This window comes from Grampus griseus (assembly GCF_964374135.1).
Source record: "Grampus griseus genome assembly, chromosome: 13".
In the NCBI taxonomy this organism is placed as follows: domain Eukaryota; kingdom Metazoa; phylum Chordata; class Mammalia; order Artiodactyla; family Delphinidae; genus Grampus; species Grampus griseus.
This window is the reverse complement of record NC_139007.1, coordinates 77145641-77160916: the sequence shown is the minus strand read 5'-3', so window position 1 is coordinate 77160916 and position 15276 is coordinate 77145641. Positions and strand designations below refer to the sequence as shown.

Here is a 15276-nt window from a genome sequence, read left to right as displayed (position 1 = left end):
CATCTGGAATCATATATCAATAGTATACCTGCATCAGTGATGTGTACTGAATATCTCCCTCCCATGTGCAAGATACCCTGATAGGAGCTGTAACCATCTGAAACTGGTACAGTCAGTAATGTTTTCAGGATGGAGTATAATTCATAGGGACAGCAGTTGACTAGAATCAGATAACCAAGTTATTTTATACCCCTGCTAGTGATGGGTTGTGTGATCTCGGATAAGTTCCTTATGTCCTCCTCTGTGAAATTAAAAGAACAATAATCCAATCTATCCATCCTTATAAGATGCGCAGACCAGTTGTCAGGAGTGGACCTCTAGGAAACCGACAGACTTCAAGGTCATTCACTGTGGCTATTGCAAAGAGAATCAGGTCCAGGTTTAACAGGGCCAGCAGGCTCCGCTCGTCAAGCCCCGGCCACTGGTGCTTCCCCTCACCTCTCACCGCACCCCTGTGCTTTTCCCTAGCTCCCGGCGGTCCCTGAGCAGTCTGTGCCTTTGCTCTTGGTATTCCCTTTGTCCAAAATGCTTATCCTCTCCTTCTTCGTTGGGTAAGTGGTTGCTGTACCCAGGACTCAGCTGCCTGGCCAGCTTTCCTCTGAGCCTCCAGGTCTGGGCTGTTGGCCCTCCTCACCTGCGGGTCCAGCCGCACCTCCTGCCCTATAGTACTATTTCTCAGACTCTCATCACCTTAAAATTTGCGACTGTGCCTTATGCCTCTTGGCTTTCCTGGTCCCGGCACACAATAGGTCCTGAACAAATTGGTCAAACCTGAGGATGAGCAGAGAAGTCAGCTAGCAGGCAAAAGAGATCAAGAGAATTCCTGGAAAAAGAGACAAGATATGAGAGTGCGGGAGTTCCCAGGGAACCGGGAGCAGTTTGGGGTGGACGAAAGATAGAGTGGGCAGTGAAGAGGTTCAGAATGACGTCAGTCATCCAAGGTAATCAGTTCGCATTCTGCTATGACAAGACAAAGCAGGCAGCTCTTTCTCCTCCGTCTTTCCCTCACAGATCCCTGGAGAGAATCAGGTATTCTCTCTGGCCCTCTTCTGCTTGAGTCCCCACTGTTTGCCAAGCTCCCAAACATCTCCCGGGGCTGTGCCAGCAGGGTCTGACTGCTTTTGAGAGCAGAGCGCCCCTCTTCTCCCACCTCCATGGCAACCAGCGGCGCTGCGGTTGTTTCCATTCCAGGCAAAGGCGGGAAGGTGGGGAGATCGCTCTCTGCTTCTCCCAGACCCTGACAAAGCAATTACTACATTTCACATTAACTACAAAACGTGGCTGGCAACGGTGCTTTTAGAAGAAAAAAAAAAATGCTAAGCCCTGGTTTCATAGATATACCTTTGCTTTTCACATTTTGTCCTTCCGGTGTATTCACTTGGGAGCAGCTGAAAATGTCCCCGTGCTTATTTTATTAGCATCGCCCATGATGCTGCTTTTCAAATAGCCGACTGGCTTAATAGAGGTGTGTAACCTTGGAAGAAGTGCGTCCACATCGAGGTTTGCGTGCCAGCCTCTAATTTCTCATCCATTCCCCTGTAAGTTGAACTGCAGGCTTTAATTGGTCAAATCATTAAAGGATGTAATTAGAGCCTTGTGAAAGTAGGCTGGGGTGGAGGAGGGAAGAGGCAGACAATGGTATCCATAATCAAGGGCATCACCGAAAATGCAGTGACAGGAACTCTTCTTCCTTTGGCTTCCTGCCTTCCTGCATGCCTGCCTATGATAAGAGCTGCTGGAGCCTTCTTCAGCCACTAATAAATCATTTTCAGAGCCCTGTAACCTCACTGGTATAAAAATCATAGTTTCGCAGCTTCTCCGTTCTTATTAATGCAGGTCTTTCTGGGCTCTCTGGTCCACAGTAGACCTTGAAGACGCTTCCAATGGAATAGTAGTACTTTGAGCCCGAGCTTCCTTCAAGAGGTCTGTGAATAGAGACCAAGGCAGCTCTCTCTGGCAAATTCTGCAGCTTGCATCCGCTAGGTTCCAGGGCGGACAGTGACCCACGTGTAGCTCCTGATGAGTTGCTGATTAAACCTCAAGAAACACAACACAGACAGGTTGAGAGAAACGACCTCAGAATCGGGGTGCTAAGAAAAAGTGATTTGGAGGACTCACCACAGAGAACAGTCCCAGAGGCCCAAACTCTTCAGGACTTGATCCCAAAGGAATGGCTACTAGTTCTGCTTGAGGCACGGGGAGGTCCAAGGAGGCTCTCTACCCTGTCCTGCCTATAACATGATTTAATGGGATTTACAAACGAGTGGCATGCACAGGATGCCAGAGAATATGTGTGTTCTTGCAGAAATCAGACCACACACTTGAAAGTTTGGGGCCAGATTCTGAAATGCAGAATCAAGAAGCGCAGCCAGGATTTGTCCCAGCATCCTTCTTTCTAAAAGCTGCTTAATTAGGAGGTGACTAACTTCAGAATGACTGTTATCACTGACAGGCAGGCAGAAAGATAGCAAGAACTGACCACACTTCCAAGATTCTCCCTCAATCACACTCCCTTTGATCTCCTGCAAAAGAAAAAGAAGGAAAGAAAGAAGGGAAAGGAACTTTCTCAGGGCAACTGGCTCTAATTGTAGCCTTTATGGTTTTTTTGTTCACTCTTCAATAAAATCTCCTTATGTGAGCTCAGAAGTTCAGACACCAATGAAATGTGCATTTGTAGTGTGTCTAAGATTGTGGCTCTCTTTTAACTGTAAAAGTACTTTGGTAAGAAAATAAAATTGTGGGAAGACCCAGTCACAGCATCTTTTCGTCTGGCATTAAGGTGGGATCTGGAAATGTGTACCTAGGGCTCTTCCAAGGGCTTTGGCAGAAAGTCCCCAGAGGCACCAGGAAGAAGGAACCTGTGTAGTTGGTGACACTGGATTTGCCGTAACACTTAAGAAACCCCTTTGAGACAGTGTTGACTTTGAAAACATATTGAAACATAAGTTTCATGTTTGCATTGCTCTCGTATTGGACTCCAGCTCCCTTTTAGATTGACAGATACTCCCAATTAGCTTCAGACGGAGACACAGGAGCCAGACAGCTGGAAGGGAGCCTAGACATCAAGGTTTAGTCCAGTCCACACATTTTACAGATGAGAAAACAGGGACTGAAAGAAGTTAAGTAACTGAGAAGTATCCTCTTCAGTATTGTTTCTCCTACATGCTCATATCAAATCTAGTAACATGATATGATTTTGATGACTAAGAAAGAGGAAAATAAAACCATATCTCTATTTTATCACATACTTGAAGCAACCGTCACTGTAAATATAGCATGGCTATTCATATTAAAATAACTAAAATGTATAAAGGGAAGAATAGGAAATATAATGTCTGAAAAAGAACAAAATCAGTATCTCTCCTGGTATCTATCAAGTCCCAACTGTCCTGGATTTGGTAGCTGGGATACCTTTGGTTCCAAGCCAAGATCACAGTAAAATTAGGGTCTGATCTAAGAGGAAATAAAACATTTAGACAAACAAAATGGGCACAAGCAGTATCCTCTCTGAGAATTCCTGAGATAAGTAAAATAAGATATTCTAATTTTTATTTTCTACCTGTGAAAAGAAAACAAAATAGAGGTAGCTGGAGCAAAGGAACATTTAAGACATGAATTTTAAAGTACGTAAAAAAACTGGAAAGAATAATTTTCAATATATTCCCTCAGGAGCTACCTTTTGCAAAGCATCTTGGGTTTTCTTATACTACTTCATTAGTTTCTTCAGCTCTGTTATGGGAAACCTGGCAAGAAGAATAAATAAAGAGTTCAATATCTTTGCTCATTCAATAAATGTACTTAAATTTAGTTTATCAGTGTCAAATTCTCATGTGGAAATCAACCTAACAGAAAATAGATTGTGATCAACAACTCATTACATGGGAGAAAGATGTTACAGAACGTAGACTATAAAAGACCTAGAATTTATCCTGTGTTCCGTTTCTGACCATCACATGTGGATTATGTAATGGTAAATACATCACTTAATTTTTTGCTTGAAGCTCAGTATCTATTTCTGTAAAATGGGAACAGCTCCTCTCTGTCTGGTGTGCTTTAGTCCACAAAGGGAGAATTGAAGAAAGCTAGGAGCAGAGGAGTGAGGGTAAAGGGATATAATGTAAAAGGAGTATTTACACCCACCTACAAAGAGGACTCCAAAGGTCATAAGTCTTAGGAGCTATTTGACTCTAGATTAAAGACACCAACTGAGCCATTCAAAGAGTCTAGCTAAGCCCTTAGGAGAAATTCATTTTCAGTAAACTGTAAGGATATAACAATTATTGATCAGTGAAAAGAAGCAGTATAACTTAAAGGTCAAAAGATGGGGCCCTGGAATCAAGCGAACAGGGTTTTATCCTACCTTTGCCATTAATGGACTACAGGTCTCTTAACTTGTTATATACTGGTCTGAAAAGTGGGAATAAGATTAATACTTGAGGATTACATGAGATCGTATGCCTAAAGAATTTATAACAGTGTTTGCGGTATAATAAGTATTCAATATCTGTTAGCTATGAAAAATATTACCTGTTTTTTTCAAACCTTTAAGATACTTACCAGAAAACAGCAATTAAAAATACTGGACAGGGGCTTCCCTGGTGGCGCAGTGGTTGAGAGTCCGCCTGCTGATGCAGAGGACACGGGTTCGTGCCCCGGTCTGGGACGATCCCACAAGCCGCGGAGCGGCTGGGCCCGTGAGCCACGGCCACTGAGCCTGCGCGTCCGGAGCCTGTGCTCCGCAACGGGAGAGGCACAGCAGCGAGAGGCTCGTGTAATGCACACACACACACACAAAATACTGGACAATGTTTATGTTCAATTTAGCAAATAGTTCCTATTTTACATACAGCATATTGCAAGAGACTGCTGCCGGGTAAGCTTTTCTAGCTCTGTGGACGCTAAGACCAAACAAGGCAGCCCCTTCGTAGACGTGGCCGCATATAGTAACAAATGGAACTTAACGAGGAAAGACACCGCCCCTTTGGTGCTAACCTCACCAAACCCGTAAAGAGACAGTCAACAGCACAGACTCAGAAACACTATATAATATGCTTTGCCTTCTTAAGTGAGCTTCAACCAAAAGTATATTTGAACTGATTTCTAACTAAAAGGCTGTAGAAAAATGTGTTAAAACACGTATTAGCAGGGAAAACGCTACTCCAACAATGTTGCACACAGATTGGCTCCCTGGACCTTTCTCCCTTTCTGTAATCTTATGGTCACTCTGCAGATCATTACTAAGGACAGGCTGGTGCTAAGCATGTGCCGGGTGTTGAGGTTTCAAGATGAACGAGTCTTGAGGCGTCAAAGTCCATCAAGAAACGCAGGTATAAAAAAAAAAAAAAGAAACGCAGGTATAAATAAATACTCAGAACCATAGTATCTGGGAAATGTCATCAAGGTATGACATCCGTGCTTGTGGAATCGAAGAATGCTTGAGAAGACAGCTTTTGAATTGGGTCTTAAAGCGTGAGGACTGCTTTGCAGCGCAGAAGAGGGAATGGCTCTGTTAAAAGAAACTCAAGTGGCAGAGAGAAGAGGCTAAACAGAAGATGTCATTTCTAGATGTATCTGATACTGGGACCACAGGAATCAAATGCCACCGATACTCACAGAACTTTCTGCTGTTCCTTTTTCCCTCACTCCCCATACCTCCAGCCAGAACTTAGAGCCGTGGAGGACCCCCAGAATTCACCCACAACTGTAGAGATTTATAATAGTAGTAGCCTCTGCTGCTTTTCACTGTGGGTGCAGGAAAAAAAGAAAAACATATCAACTGGGAAATTATCTGTACTCTGGGTAATGAATTCTCATTTCACACTTGAATCTGATCCCAATGGCAAGTATCAACTGGCCACCCAGCAGGGCTTCCATTGGTAGGAAAAGACTCAGGATGTCTTTGTCTGGACGTTGTGACTGCTGGCTTCCCCACAGATTTCAGAAGACCGGGAAGAGTAGCATCGGGCACAGACTTCGTAGGCTGGATGATGCTGTGTTCTGAGCTTATTCTCTTCATTTGGAATTTAGACATCACCAATTCCCAGAATTAGAAAGCTGAATTTTCTTCTTAAGAATATACAAAGAGGCTTAGTTCCATAAATACTGGCTTATTTCAGTCCACTAGGAATAACACATGCAAGTATATGTGTGTATGTGTACATGTAGGTATATATATACATGTACACTAAAATGTATAAAGTAAGAATAAAAAATATAAAGTCTGAAAGAGAACAAAAACACTGTCTCCTCTGGTATCCATAACGTATGTCGTGTGCATATATATTAGTGTGCTTGATGTACAGTATTCTAGACAATGCTTTCTTATTTCTCGGGAAAGAAGGGGTGTGTGTGTGTGTGTGTGTGTGTGTGTGTGTGTGTGTGTATCTTCTTATATATATGTATAGGATGGAATACATATATATATATATATAAAATTAGCTTGTATATCATAATATCTATTCCAGGTCCAGAATGATTATATGTTTATAATTAAATTATGGTGAATTGAAATTTAATTTATGTGAATATAATTAAAATGAATGCTGTGAATCATACAATATCTTCAAAAGTATTTGATTCATTCCATTCAAGACACTTGGGAGAGATGCACAAATTACTCCTCCTTAGATATTACAAAAACCAGAACAGAGAAACTTGACCAGATAGGCACTGAGTTTCTGAGTAACTACCAAGGAAGAAATCCACATGGTACATGTCCCATATCATCCCTGGCCCGTAGCCGTCCACATCTTGGCGCATTTGTGTAACCTGGAGTACTACCACTGGAGCCAGTCGCCGGAAGCAGAGGGACTTGTAGCTGCACTTTCCAAACTTGGCAACGCCCCAGATGAGACCTACCTCAACCCCATCCGGACCTTCCACACAGTGAGTTCTCCTCGCATGCCACCTGGCTGCTCATCCCCCAGATTCTTCCTTTTCTGATCCCTTTATCAGGAATACTGTATTTCAAAAGCTTTTACTGAAACAAAAAGCTAGAGAGGTTTTTATGCCAAATGCTAACATCAATTTCACCTTTTAAAAAAGTTATTTTCTTCTGCCATCAATGTTGCTGAGAAGTTATGAACAAGAAGAAAAACCGATGCCACTTAATTAGTTTATAGCAAAAAATAGTAAATACACCTAAACAAGAAATGCAATAACCTGTTAAAACCCTAACATTTAAATTTTTTTAAGTAGCTCATGATTAGATTTTTTTTGCCTATGTTAGAATCATAAAGAATGTGAAGTACCATCTAAATTCAGGGAGGAGGAATTGGATGTCTTCATTTTCAGTTTGCAGATTGTTTTCTGGATCCCTTCTCCTGTGTCATTTTTGGCACACAGGTGACTAGCTAGTCTGGCAAATCTGATGCTGGGCAAAGCAGCTAATTCCAGAATAAGACCCGCATGGCCAGTGACATCATTAATGCTAATTAGCTGTGTGCCCATGTGGGATACAAAAAAGAATACCCAAAGTGTAGCCACAGAAAGCCATCTGTAAAGACTAAGACATTTCTCTCCTTTAATCCACCCTCTACCTCTCTTTTCCTGATTGATTTAAACTTTTGCCATGTACTACCTGCTATATTGGAACATGTACCCAGCAAGTTGACGAAGCTCAAAAATCTGTACTGCCCAAGAAGAGCCCTAAGACAATACTCTCCAGAATGGGAATTTCTCCACTACCATCCCTTTAAGGGCCATCCCTTTAAGTGACCCTTTTGCCCACGCAGCCTGATTTGAAGAAGCAAAATTCAAAGTCTCTTTTTGGGGAAATTCTTCCATGTCATGTCCTCTAATTATCCTAAGATGATTTTGAAAAGCAGGCCACTGATCAAGTAGAGCTACATTTTCTTAGCTGACAACAATTAGAAGCTACAGATGCCCTAAGCTTGTGGGAATGGAATGCCTTTGGTGTACTCATCTGAGCTGCAGGATGTGTCTGGGCACCTACTGGGGTTAACTCTTTTCCCCACTAAGGCTCTGGAAAATTCATTGCAATACACACCCGAGAATAAATCTCAACATTTTGAAGAGACTATGTAATAAATAGCACTTATTATAAATATTTTTAAAGCAATTTAACAAGATGATTAAGCTACTCCCTATATGGTTATTTTGTAATTTTAGAAGCAATATACTATTTAAGTACTAATTAAGTTCAGAAAACCCTCTAATTTGGGATATTTAGAGAAAGATGGGTATCAGTAACACAGTGTGTACATTACAGAGTATTTCTAAAGAGACACAGTGGAATTGTTTAAGACAAATCATTGCAACTGAAACCAGTCTATAAATATGTCGTGACAAGAGGGAAGTGGGGATTTGCTTTAATAAGCAAAGAAGAATGATTTGTAATTAGCACATCATATGATGTAAATGGATTTCTAAAATGCCTGGGTACACTTGAAAAAAGTCTTTTAAATGTTTTACACATACCCCTTTCAATTTTATTTCCACTGTTTGCTCTATGAAGAAGAAATAAACAACAGAGAAGTCCCTGTCCAAATTACCTTAAGATCTCAAAGCAGCCCAAATTAATGAGATTTTACTGACAAAAGATATAGTGTGAGTTCACTGAGCTCATTGTTGTCTCAAAGATAGTAACACAATGTGTGAATACTAATGACTTGGCCAGAATATGGGAAACTCACAATAAAAACAAAATGCTTTGTGATTCACATTCTAAAAAGCTATTTAATCAACCTCTGCATTCACAGGGCAGAATTCTGGCCTTTTGGCAGGGTCTGTCTGATAAGGAGAGCTCTATCTTTATTGATCACCTGGGATTTACAAAGCCTTATTCCAAGCCTCCTGAGGTAACATGGAAGAAATGCAAGTCATGGTCCTTCCAATTAAAAAGCGAGAGCAAGGAATAACCGCCAGGGGAACAGAGTGTGCAGCTGCTTTGTTAGGAATGCCCCTGAGGGACCTCTCCAAAACAGTGTTTATTAATGTTAAGATGCAGTTAAGCATGGACATTCTTATTTTAAAAATTAAAAACTTGAAACTCGGCTTTATTTTGCAGTATTGTATCTTAAAATGCATTTTCATATATTGTCCTAATTTCAATTCAACATAATAACTTTGACTTGACAATTGATTTATACAGATGGAAAAATAAATGTAGTTAACAAAATGGCATTGGGCAAAATTTGAGCAGAGTGAATTTCTACCCTCAGGTGGAGTAGAGGAGAGGGCAAGGAAGTTCCCTCTTGAAGTGTATGGGGATGCTTTTCGAGGCTAATATGCTTCTGATGAGAACATTGTGAATTGCTACCTGCTTGGACTCTCAAATATTGATCCTAAAATGGAAAAACAGGACTGAGACATTAATGTCATGGTGCTTGTTTCTTTTAGAACACAATCACTGAGTTGCTAAGGACAGTCGCGGGTATTACTGGCCTGTTGATCTCTCTGGCTTTGATCTTGATCATGACCTCTTCCACCGAGTTCATCCGGCAGGCGTCCTATGAGTTGTTCTGGTACACACACCACGTTTTTATCATCTTCTTTATCGGTCTGGCTATCCACGGGGCAGGGTGAGTCCTTATGGCGTCTTAGAAAGTCTTTTAGATGGAAAAACATGACATTCAAGACTAATGGACACATAGAATGTATGAAAAAAGCACATTCTCTGTGCCAAACACCTTTTTAATAATACTGAAAATAAGCTACGTAGGTGGTGAAGGATTATACTTTTCCTAGCTAACTCTGTTGGAGAGTCTTGACATGTATATAAGAATTTTAATGAATGCTGAGTAACAATAGATCTCTGTTTCATTCAGAACCTATTTTCACGATCCAATTTATATGGGATTCGTTGGGATATATATTTTTGACACCCAGAGTTTACTTCTGCTTGACCAAAATCATCCCAGTGTCGGGGAGGGGACAGTGTGTGAGATGGCCAATCTGACCTAGGCTCTGCCACTGGTCTTCAGAGTGACCATGTGCAAGGCTTTCAATTCCCTGAACCTCAGTTTCCCCGTCTGACCTCTAGGAATCCTTTTTCTTCAAACATCCAATAAAATGCTGTGCTGGCATTCAACACCCACCTGATACTCTTAATTCCTTCATCAGGAAGCTAGAGCAGCAGCATCTGAAGTATAGCACCTTCAAAGATAATGTTTTCAATTCTTTAAATATTACCAAAATGGCTCTAGACCAATTAACCAATTGATGTCTGTAAACTAGGTTGTCCCATATTAATTATTTCATAAATTGATGCCCTTTTTTCCCATGTTAAATTTTCAAAGTACATTTATGTATATGCATGATCAATTTGACCTTGAAAACCGTCCTGCCCAATAGAGACGGTGCTGTTATTCCCCATTTCATAAGGAGGAAACAGATGTTCAAAGGGTTAAGTGATTCGCTCAAGATCCCAGGACAAATAAATGGCAGAATCAGACCCAAGACACCGGTCTTCAGACAACCAAACCTTTACTCGTAACAAGCCCTGAAGATTGGGTCTCTGCTTTCGTGAATAAACCATTCCTCGACACTTGCAAGACCGTGCCTGGTGATATTGCAAAGCCCTGTATGGCTTGCCAGAAGTTCTTCATCTGCTACCCACACTCACATGATACCATGTCTTGCACCTTGTTCTCCCACCACGGCAGCTGCTGAGTGCAGGGGGGCCGAGTCTCAGAGGTGGGCTCTGTTTCTGCCCAGACCTGGAAGGGCAAACACACGGCCCAAGAGGCTGGATGGCCAAGTAAGTCACACACCACGCGGTGACTGTGGATCCCATGCGGGGCCCTCTGGGAGCTCTTCTCAATCAGCACCTCCCAGCAAGTCAACTGCGTCCTCCAGTCTCCCTCCCACACTAGAAGCACCCCTCATCTCAGCCCTCCACTTCTTGAAGGGGCTCCGAGCGGCTGCCACTGCCTCTGCCCAGTTAAGAGCTCCCCCATCATCTGTCTGCTTGTCTGACACAGACATTGTAGGAGGAAGAATTGCCCCAGTGGTGTATTTTACCCTAAAAAATTGGCCATCCCTCTGCTAATCTTTAGAAACCTAGTCAGTCAATGTTCACCATGATGCTGCTGCCTGGCTAAGGGCTTTCTAGCCTCTTTTAACTTTAAAATACCTGCAATTGACTCTTCTGAATGTGCCATCCCTCACCCTGACTTTTTGTATTTGGAGGGTGGGGTGGATGGTACGTAGTCCCCAAGCCTTCCACCCCAAAGACTGTCAGGCCTTCCTTTCTCTGCAGCCTCTTCTGCCGGTGCCAGGGTGTTAACCCCTGTAGTTCACTTGAGAGGCTCTTCGTAATTCACATGTGTCTAGAGGAACTCTTCACAAAAATGACACGTGCGTCGCCCTGATCCTTCCTCCCCGGCATTCACGCCCTGGTCCATTGTAGAAGCGCAAGAGGATTTCAATGGGCAGTGTTTCATTGGAGATATTTTTTTAATATCCAAATACCATTTCATAAGATGAAATTTTTTTTAGTCATTTTAACTTAGTTGGAAGGCTTATTTTGGGATAAGGGCCTCATTTAATCTTCTCAGCGTGAAGTATTCTACAGCTACTGTTTACAGCAAAAAGTAATTTGCAAATTCTGTACAAAAATGCCAAGTAGGATTATTGGAATGTGTTAAAGCCCACTAATCTTCTTATTTTGGGATGGCATAGATGAAGACATAAAAAGTTTAAAAATTTTTAAAAAGATACCTACTGCGTTTGAGAAGTGTTCTGAGGTTCCTTTAGGTAAAATAAGAAATGTTGTCCAAGGCCTGAGAACGAAGGTGTTAAAATTGACAGATTCTTTTCCTCTGGCTCCTATTTTTTATTCACCCTTCCTCTGTCTGGGCATCATTTGCTCATGGGAGATTCACAGATAGTTTTGCTCATCTAACTCAGTGGGATGTTATCAAGTTGGATGACTTCCATAAAACAGACTGGGACAAAGGCCAGGATGGCAGTTCTCCAGGCTGTTTCCAAGGGCATTGCCGTGCCCTCCTCCCAGGCCCTATGATGCAAAAGGAGACATGTTACTCCACAGGCTACCCAGGACCTGAGCTGTGTCATGCTAAATTTTCTCTGTGAGGATCATGTTCCTCAAAAGTTAATCCATGTATTTTACTCATAAACTGCTAGGAATTGAGCAACACCTGGATTACATGACCTCAGCATCACATGCTTCACAGCCTGTGCACCAGTGGGTAAAGGGAGGAATTTGTACCTAAGCGAATTGTCCAGGGTCAATGGGTACTGCATCTGTAGCAAATATAATATAGCAGGATCAGAACTTCCCTGGCAGTCCAGTGGTTAAGACTCCGTGCTTCCACTATAGGGGGCATGGGTTCGATCCCTGGTCACGGAACTAAGATCCCACATGCTGCATGGCACAGCCAAAAAATGAAAAAAAAAAAAAAAAAAAAAATATATATATATATATATATATATATATAGCAGTACCACAGGACTCTTGATCCAGTGCTCCATTCACGAAGGCCAGCTTCCTTTTTCACTCTCCAATTCAACAATATCGTCTTGAAGGCACATTTCACACTGACCTATTTTTACCCTGTCAAATACTACGCCTGCTATCGGTCACTGGCGGGAAAAATACCATTATTCAGGGCACTTCTTTTGACTTCTTCACTTGATAACTTCTAGGTGCTTCAGAAACTCCAGAAACAAACCAGGAAGGGTAGAAGTTCAATAAATTTGCAAAATTTCCAAATAGTACAAAGGTAGCCAATTAGCCCAAATCAGCACTCAGAACAAGACGTAACCTAATTAAAGTCAACAATCTACAAAAGGATGTGTTCCCACAGTTTCCCTTCATTATGAATTCTCTAATACAGACGCTTTCAGTTTAACACAGGATACCACCGAGGGGTACTTCTTTTCTGGTATCTTCAGAGTTACTCGAAGCTTCTTAAATTCCTATTTTTAAAGATGCTCAGGGAAATACACCCCAGCCCAGATTTCAAGACAGTGGAAATGTTATTGCAGAGTCCGTCGTAGACTATGTATATCTGTGGCATCCCAACACTGCACAAAATCAGTTTCAAATTTGGCGGTTTTGTTTTGTTTTGTTTTTAATGGCAAGTCGGATTGTTCGAGGGCAAACCGCTGAGAGTCTTCTGCTACACAACGTCACCTTCTGTAGAGAACACCTCGCTGAGTGGCAGACAGCTGCCCGGTGCCCCGTGCCTCAATTTTCTGGCAAAGAACCTTCGGTAAGAATGAGCCCAGGAGCTTTTAAAAATAGCTGTCGCCGCAGTCGAAATAGCTAGAGCTTTTATATGCTTGAAAAAAGAACAGCGCATGTCACCATGAGACAAAGCCAACTCTTTATTAAGTGTGCTAATGGGGAACTCGAGTTATGGATCATTTTACGAGAGGTTGCCTGCCAAAAGCACTTTGTTCATTTTGAAATGTGTTCTTGCACTTACATTTAAATATGGATGGCTGAGAGGGTGGGAATTCAGAGCCCCCCCCCCCCCCCCCGCCCCCGAAAGCACAGTCCTGTCTCCAGAGGAGTCAGAAAGCTGTTTGGCTCACCTCCCTCTGCACTCAGCTCCCTACCCCCTGAACAACTGCCCTCTCCACTCTGAGAATTAATAGCATCCCTTCCCAAATGAACATTAGGCGACGACCAAATGAGAATCATGCCCTCTCTATAAGCTTGCCTTCTTTCTTTCCACAACTTTCGAGATGGAAAAAATTGAGTTTACGTGCATTTACTTCCTGTTCTAATTAAGCTTTTACTACTGAAATAATGAGAATATTAGCCCCAAATAGACTTAACTAGACGATAATGTCCACAAGATCTCAAAAGTAAGATTTCCAGGGTATGCTGTAAGCATGACACTTGGTGGCATAGATAAATAGAAATAGTAATTCTCTTTGGTATCCTCACAGGTCTTAGAACAATGCAAACCTTGGGGCAGCTGGGTAATGCATGAAGGAAAGTAAATAAAGCCAGCAGATTAAAACAAGGAGGAAACAAGTACCAAAAAATATGTATCATTAAACAATGGGAAGATAGTTTTCAGTATATAAATGGTGAGGATTCGGGAAATTATGTCATCAGCATATGAAGAATATAATGATTGACTTTTTCGAAAATCCCTAACTCTATTAAATTAAACGCTGGATTTTAAGAGTGGAAACAGCTAGGAAGAATGTTTAAAACCGAGAGAAGTGGAATGGATGTGTCCATTAGACTGTGGTTCTTTTAATGGCCGGTATAGATTGCCTCTGTCTTAAACCCAACCATCGGGAGCCACTACCCAGCCTGCATATTAATGAGGAGCATGAATGCCTCACTAAAATGTTCAGCTACAGTGTCTCCATAAAAAAAATCAATACTCTCCCACACCTCATGAATACAGACTAGAGCCTGCTCCCAGAAGCGTGTGCTGACGTTAACCATCATGAGAAGGGGGGAACGTACCCACCTCTCTGTTCACTCTCCCCTGCTATACTTCCTTGCACACCCAAACTCAGGTTGTCACTCTTTCCCATTATTTTTAATGGATCCTGATTCAAAGCGTGTGTGGGCTCTGCAATTACCGCTTGGTTGAGCTGTACGACATTCTCTCTGATGTCTTAGAGACGCTGAATCCAAAAGGCATCCCAAGGACAAGTGCCCTCGCTTCACTGCACCGCACCTACCCCGTCTTTGCAGGAATCCATCTCTTCCTCTTTGCCTCTCTTAACTCGGTGCATTTTCACGGTGCTTTTCTCAATAGAATATTTATCAGTTCACCTTTAGGGGTGTACTGCTCCCACGGTAGAGCTAAGGATGCTTTGTACATCACTTCATATAAACTGAACTGATCAAAGGAAACAGTTATACTTTGCAATCCCCTTTTCCCCCACTTGTCTCACTCCCCCTGTCTACCCAAACTCACAGACACATGCAAGACTCCAGACTCTATAGAATTCCTCATGCAAAATCCATCCCAAAAGATGCCTTGGTCTTCCTTAGCCAAAGAAGCACCTTAGTTCATTTAACTGCAACATTAACAAATAATAATAGTAATAAGACTGGCACTTTTTAAATTACTAGGGAATGATGTCAGTGGTATAGGAAAAAGCTTTAACTGAGGTAGAGTCAATTCAGCAAACTTTTGCCGAGTGGTTATTATATTCTTGGCATCGCAGTAGACGCAGGATTCAGGGATGTGGTTTCCGCTCCTGGAAATCTTATTGTCTAGAAAAAGAGGCCATTCATAAACACATACATAAAATAAAATCAAAGCCAGCATGTTCTTATTTCTGGTAGGAATGAAAAACCAGGAGTGAAAG

The 15276-nt window shown here is 42.0% G+C and overlaps 1 protein-coding gene across 1 annotated transcript in view; it reads left to right on the top strand.

Annotated features, from left to right (window-relative positions):
- NOX3 (NADPH oxidase 3) overlaps positions 1-15276 on the top strand; it is a gene marked incomplete at its 3' end in the record, with an annotated part of 57871 nt that overhangs the window by 3673 nt on the left and 38922 nt on the right. The window contains exons 5-7 of the mRNA XM_082669390.1: positions 6740-6885; positions 9361-9542; positions 13070-13199. Of these exons, the coding sequence (XP_082525516.1) occupies positions 6740-6885; positions 9361-9542; positions 13070-13199 (458 nt within the window). The remainder of the gene's footprint in view (positions 1-6739; positions 6886-9360; positions 9543-13069; positions 13200-15276) is intronic.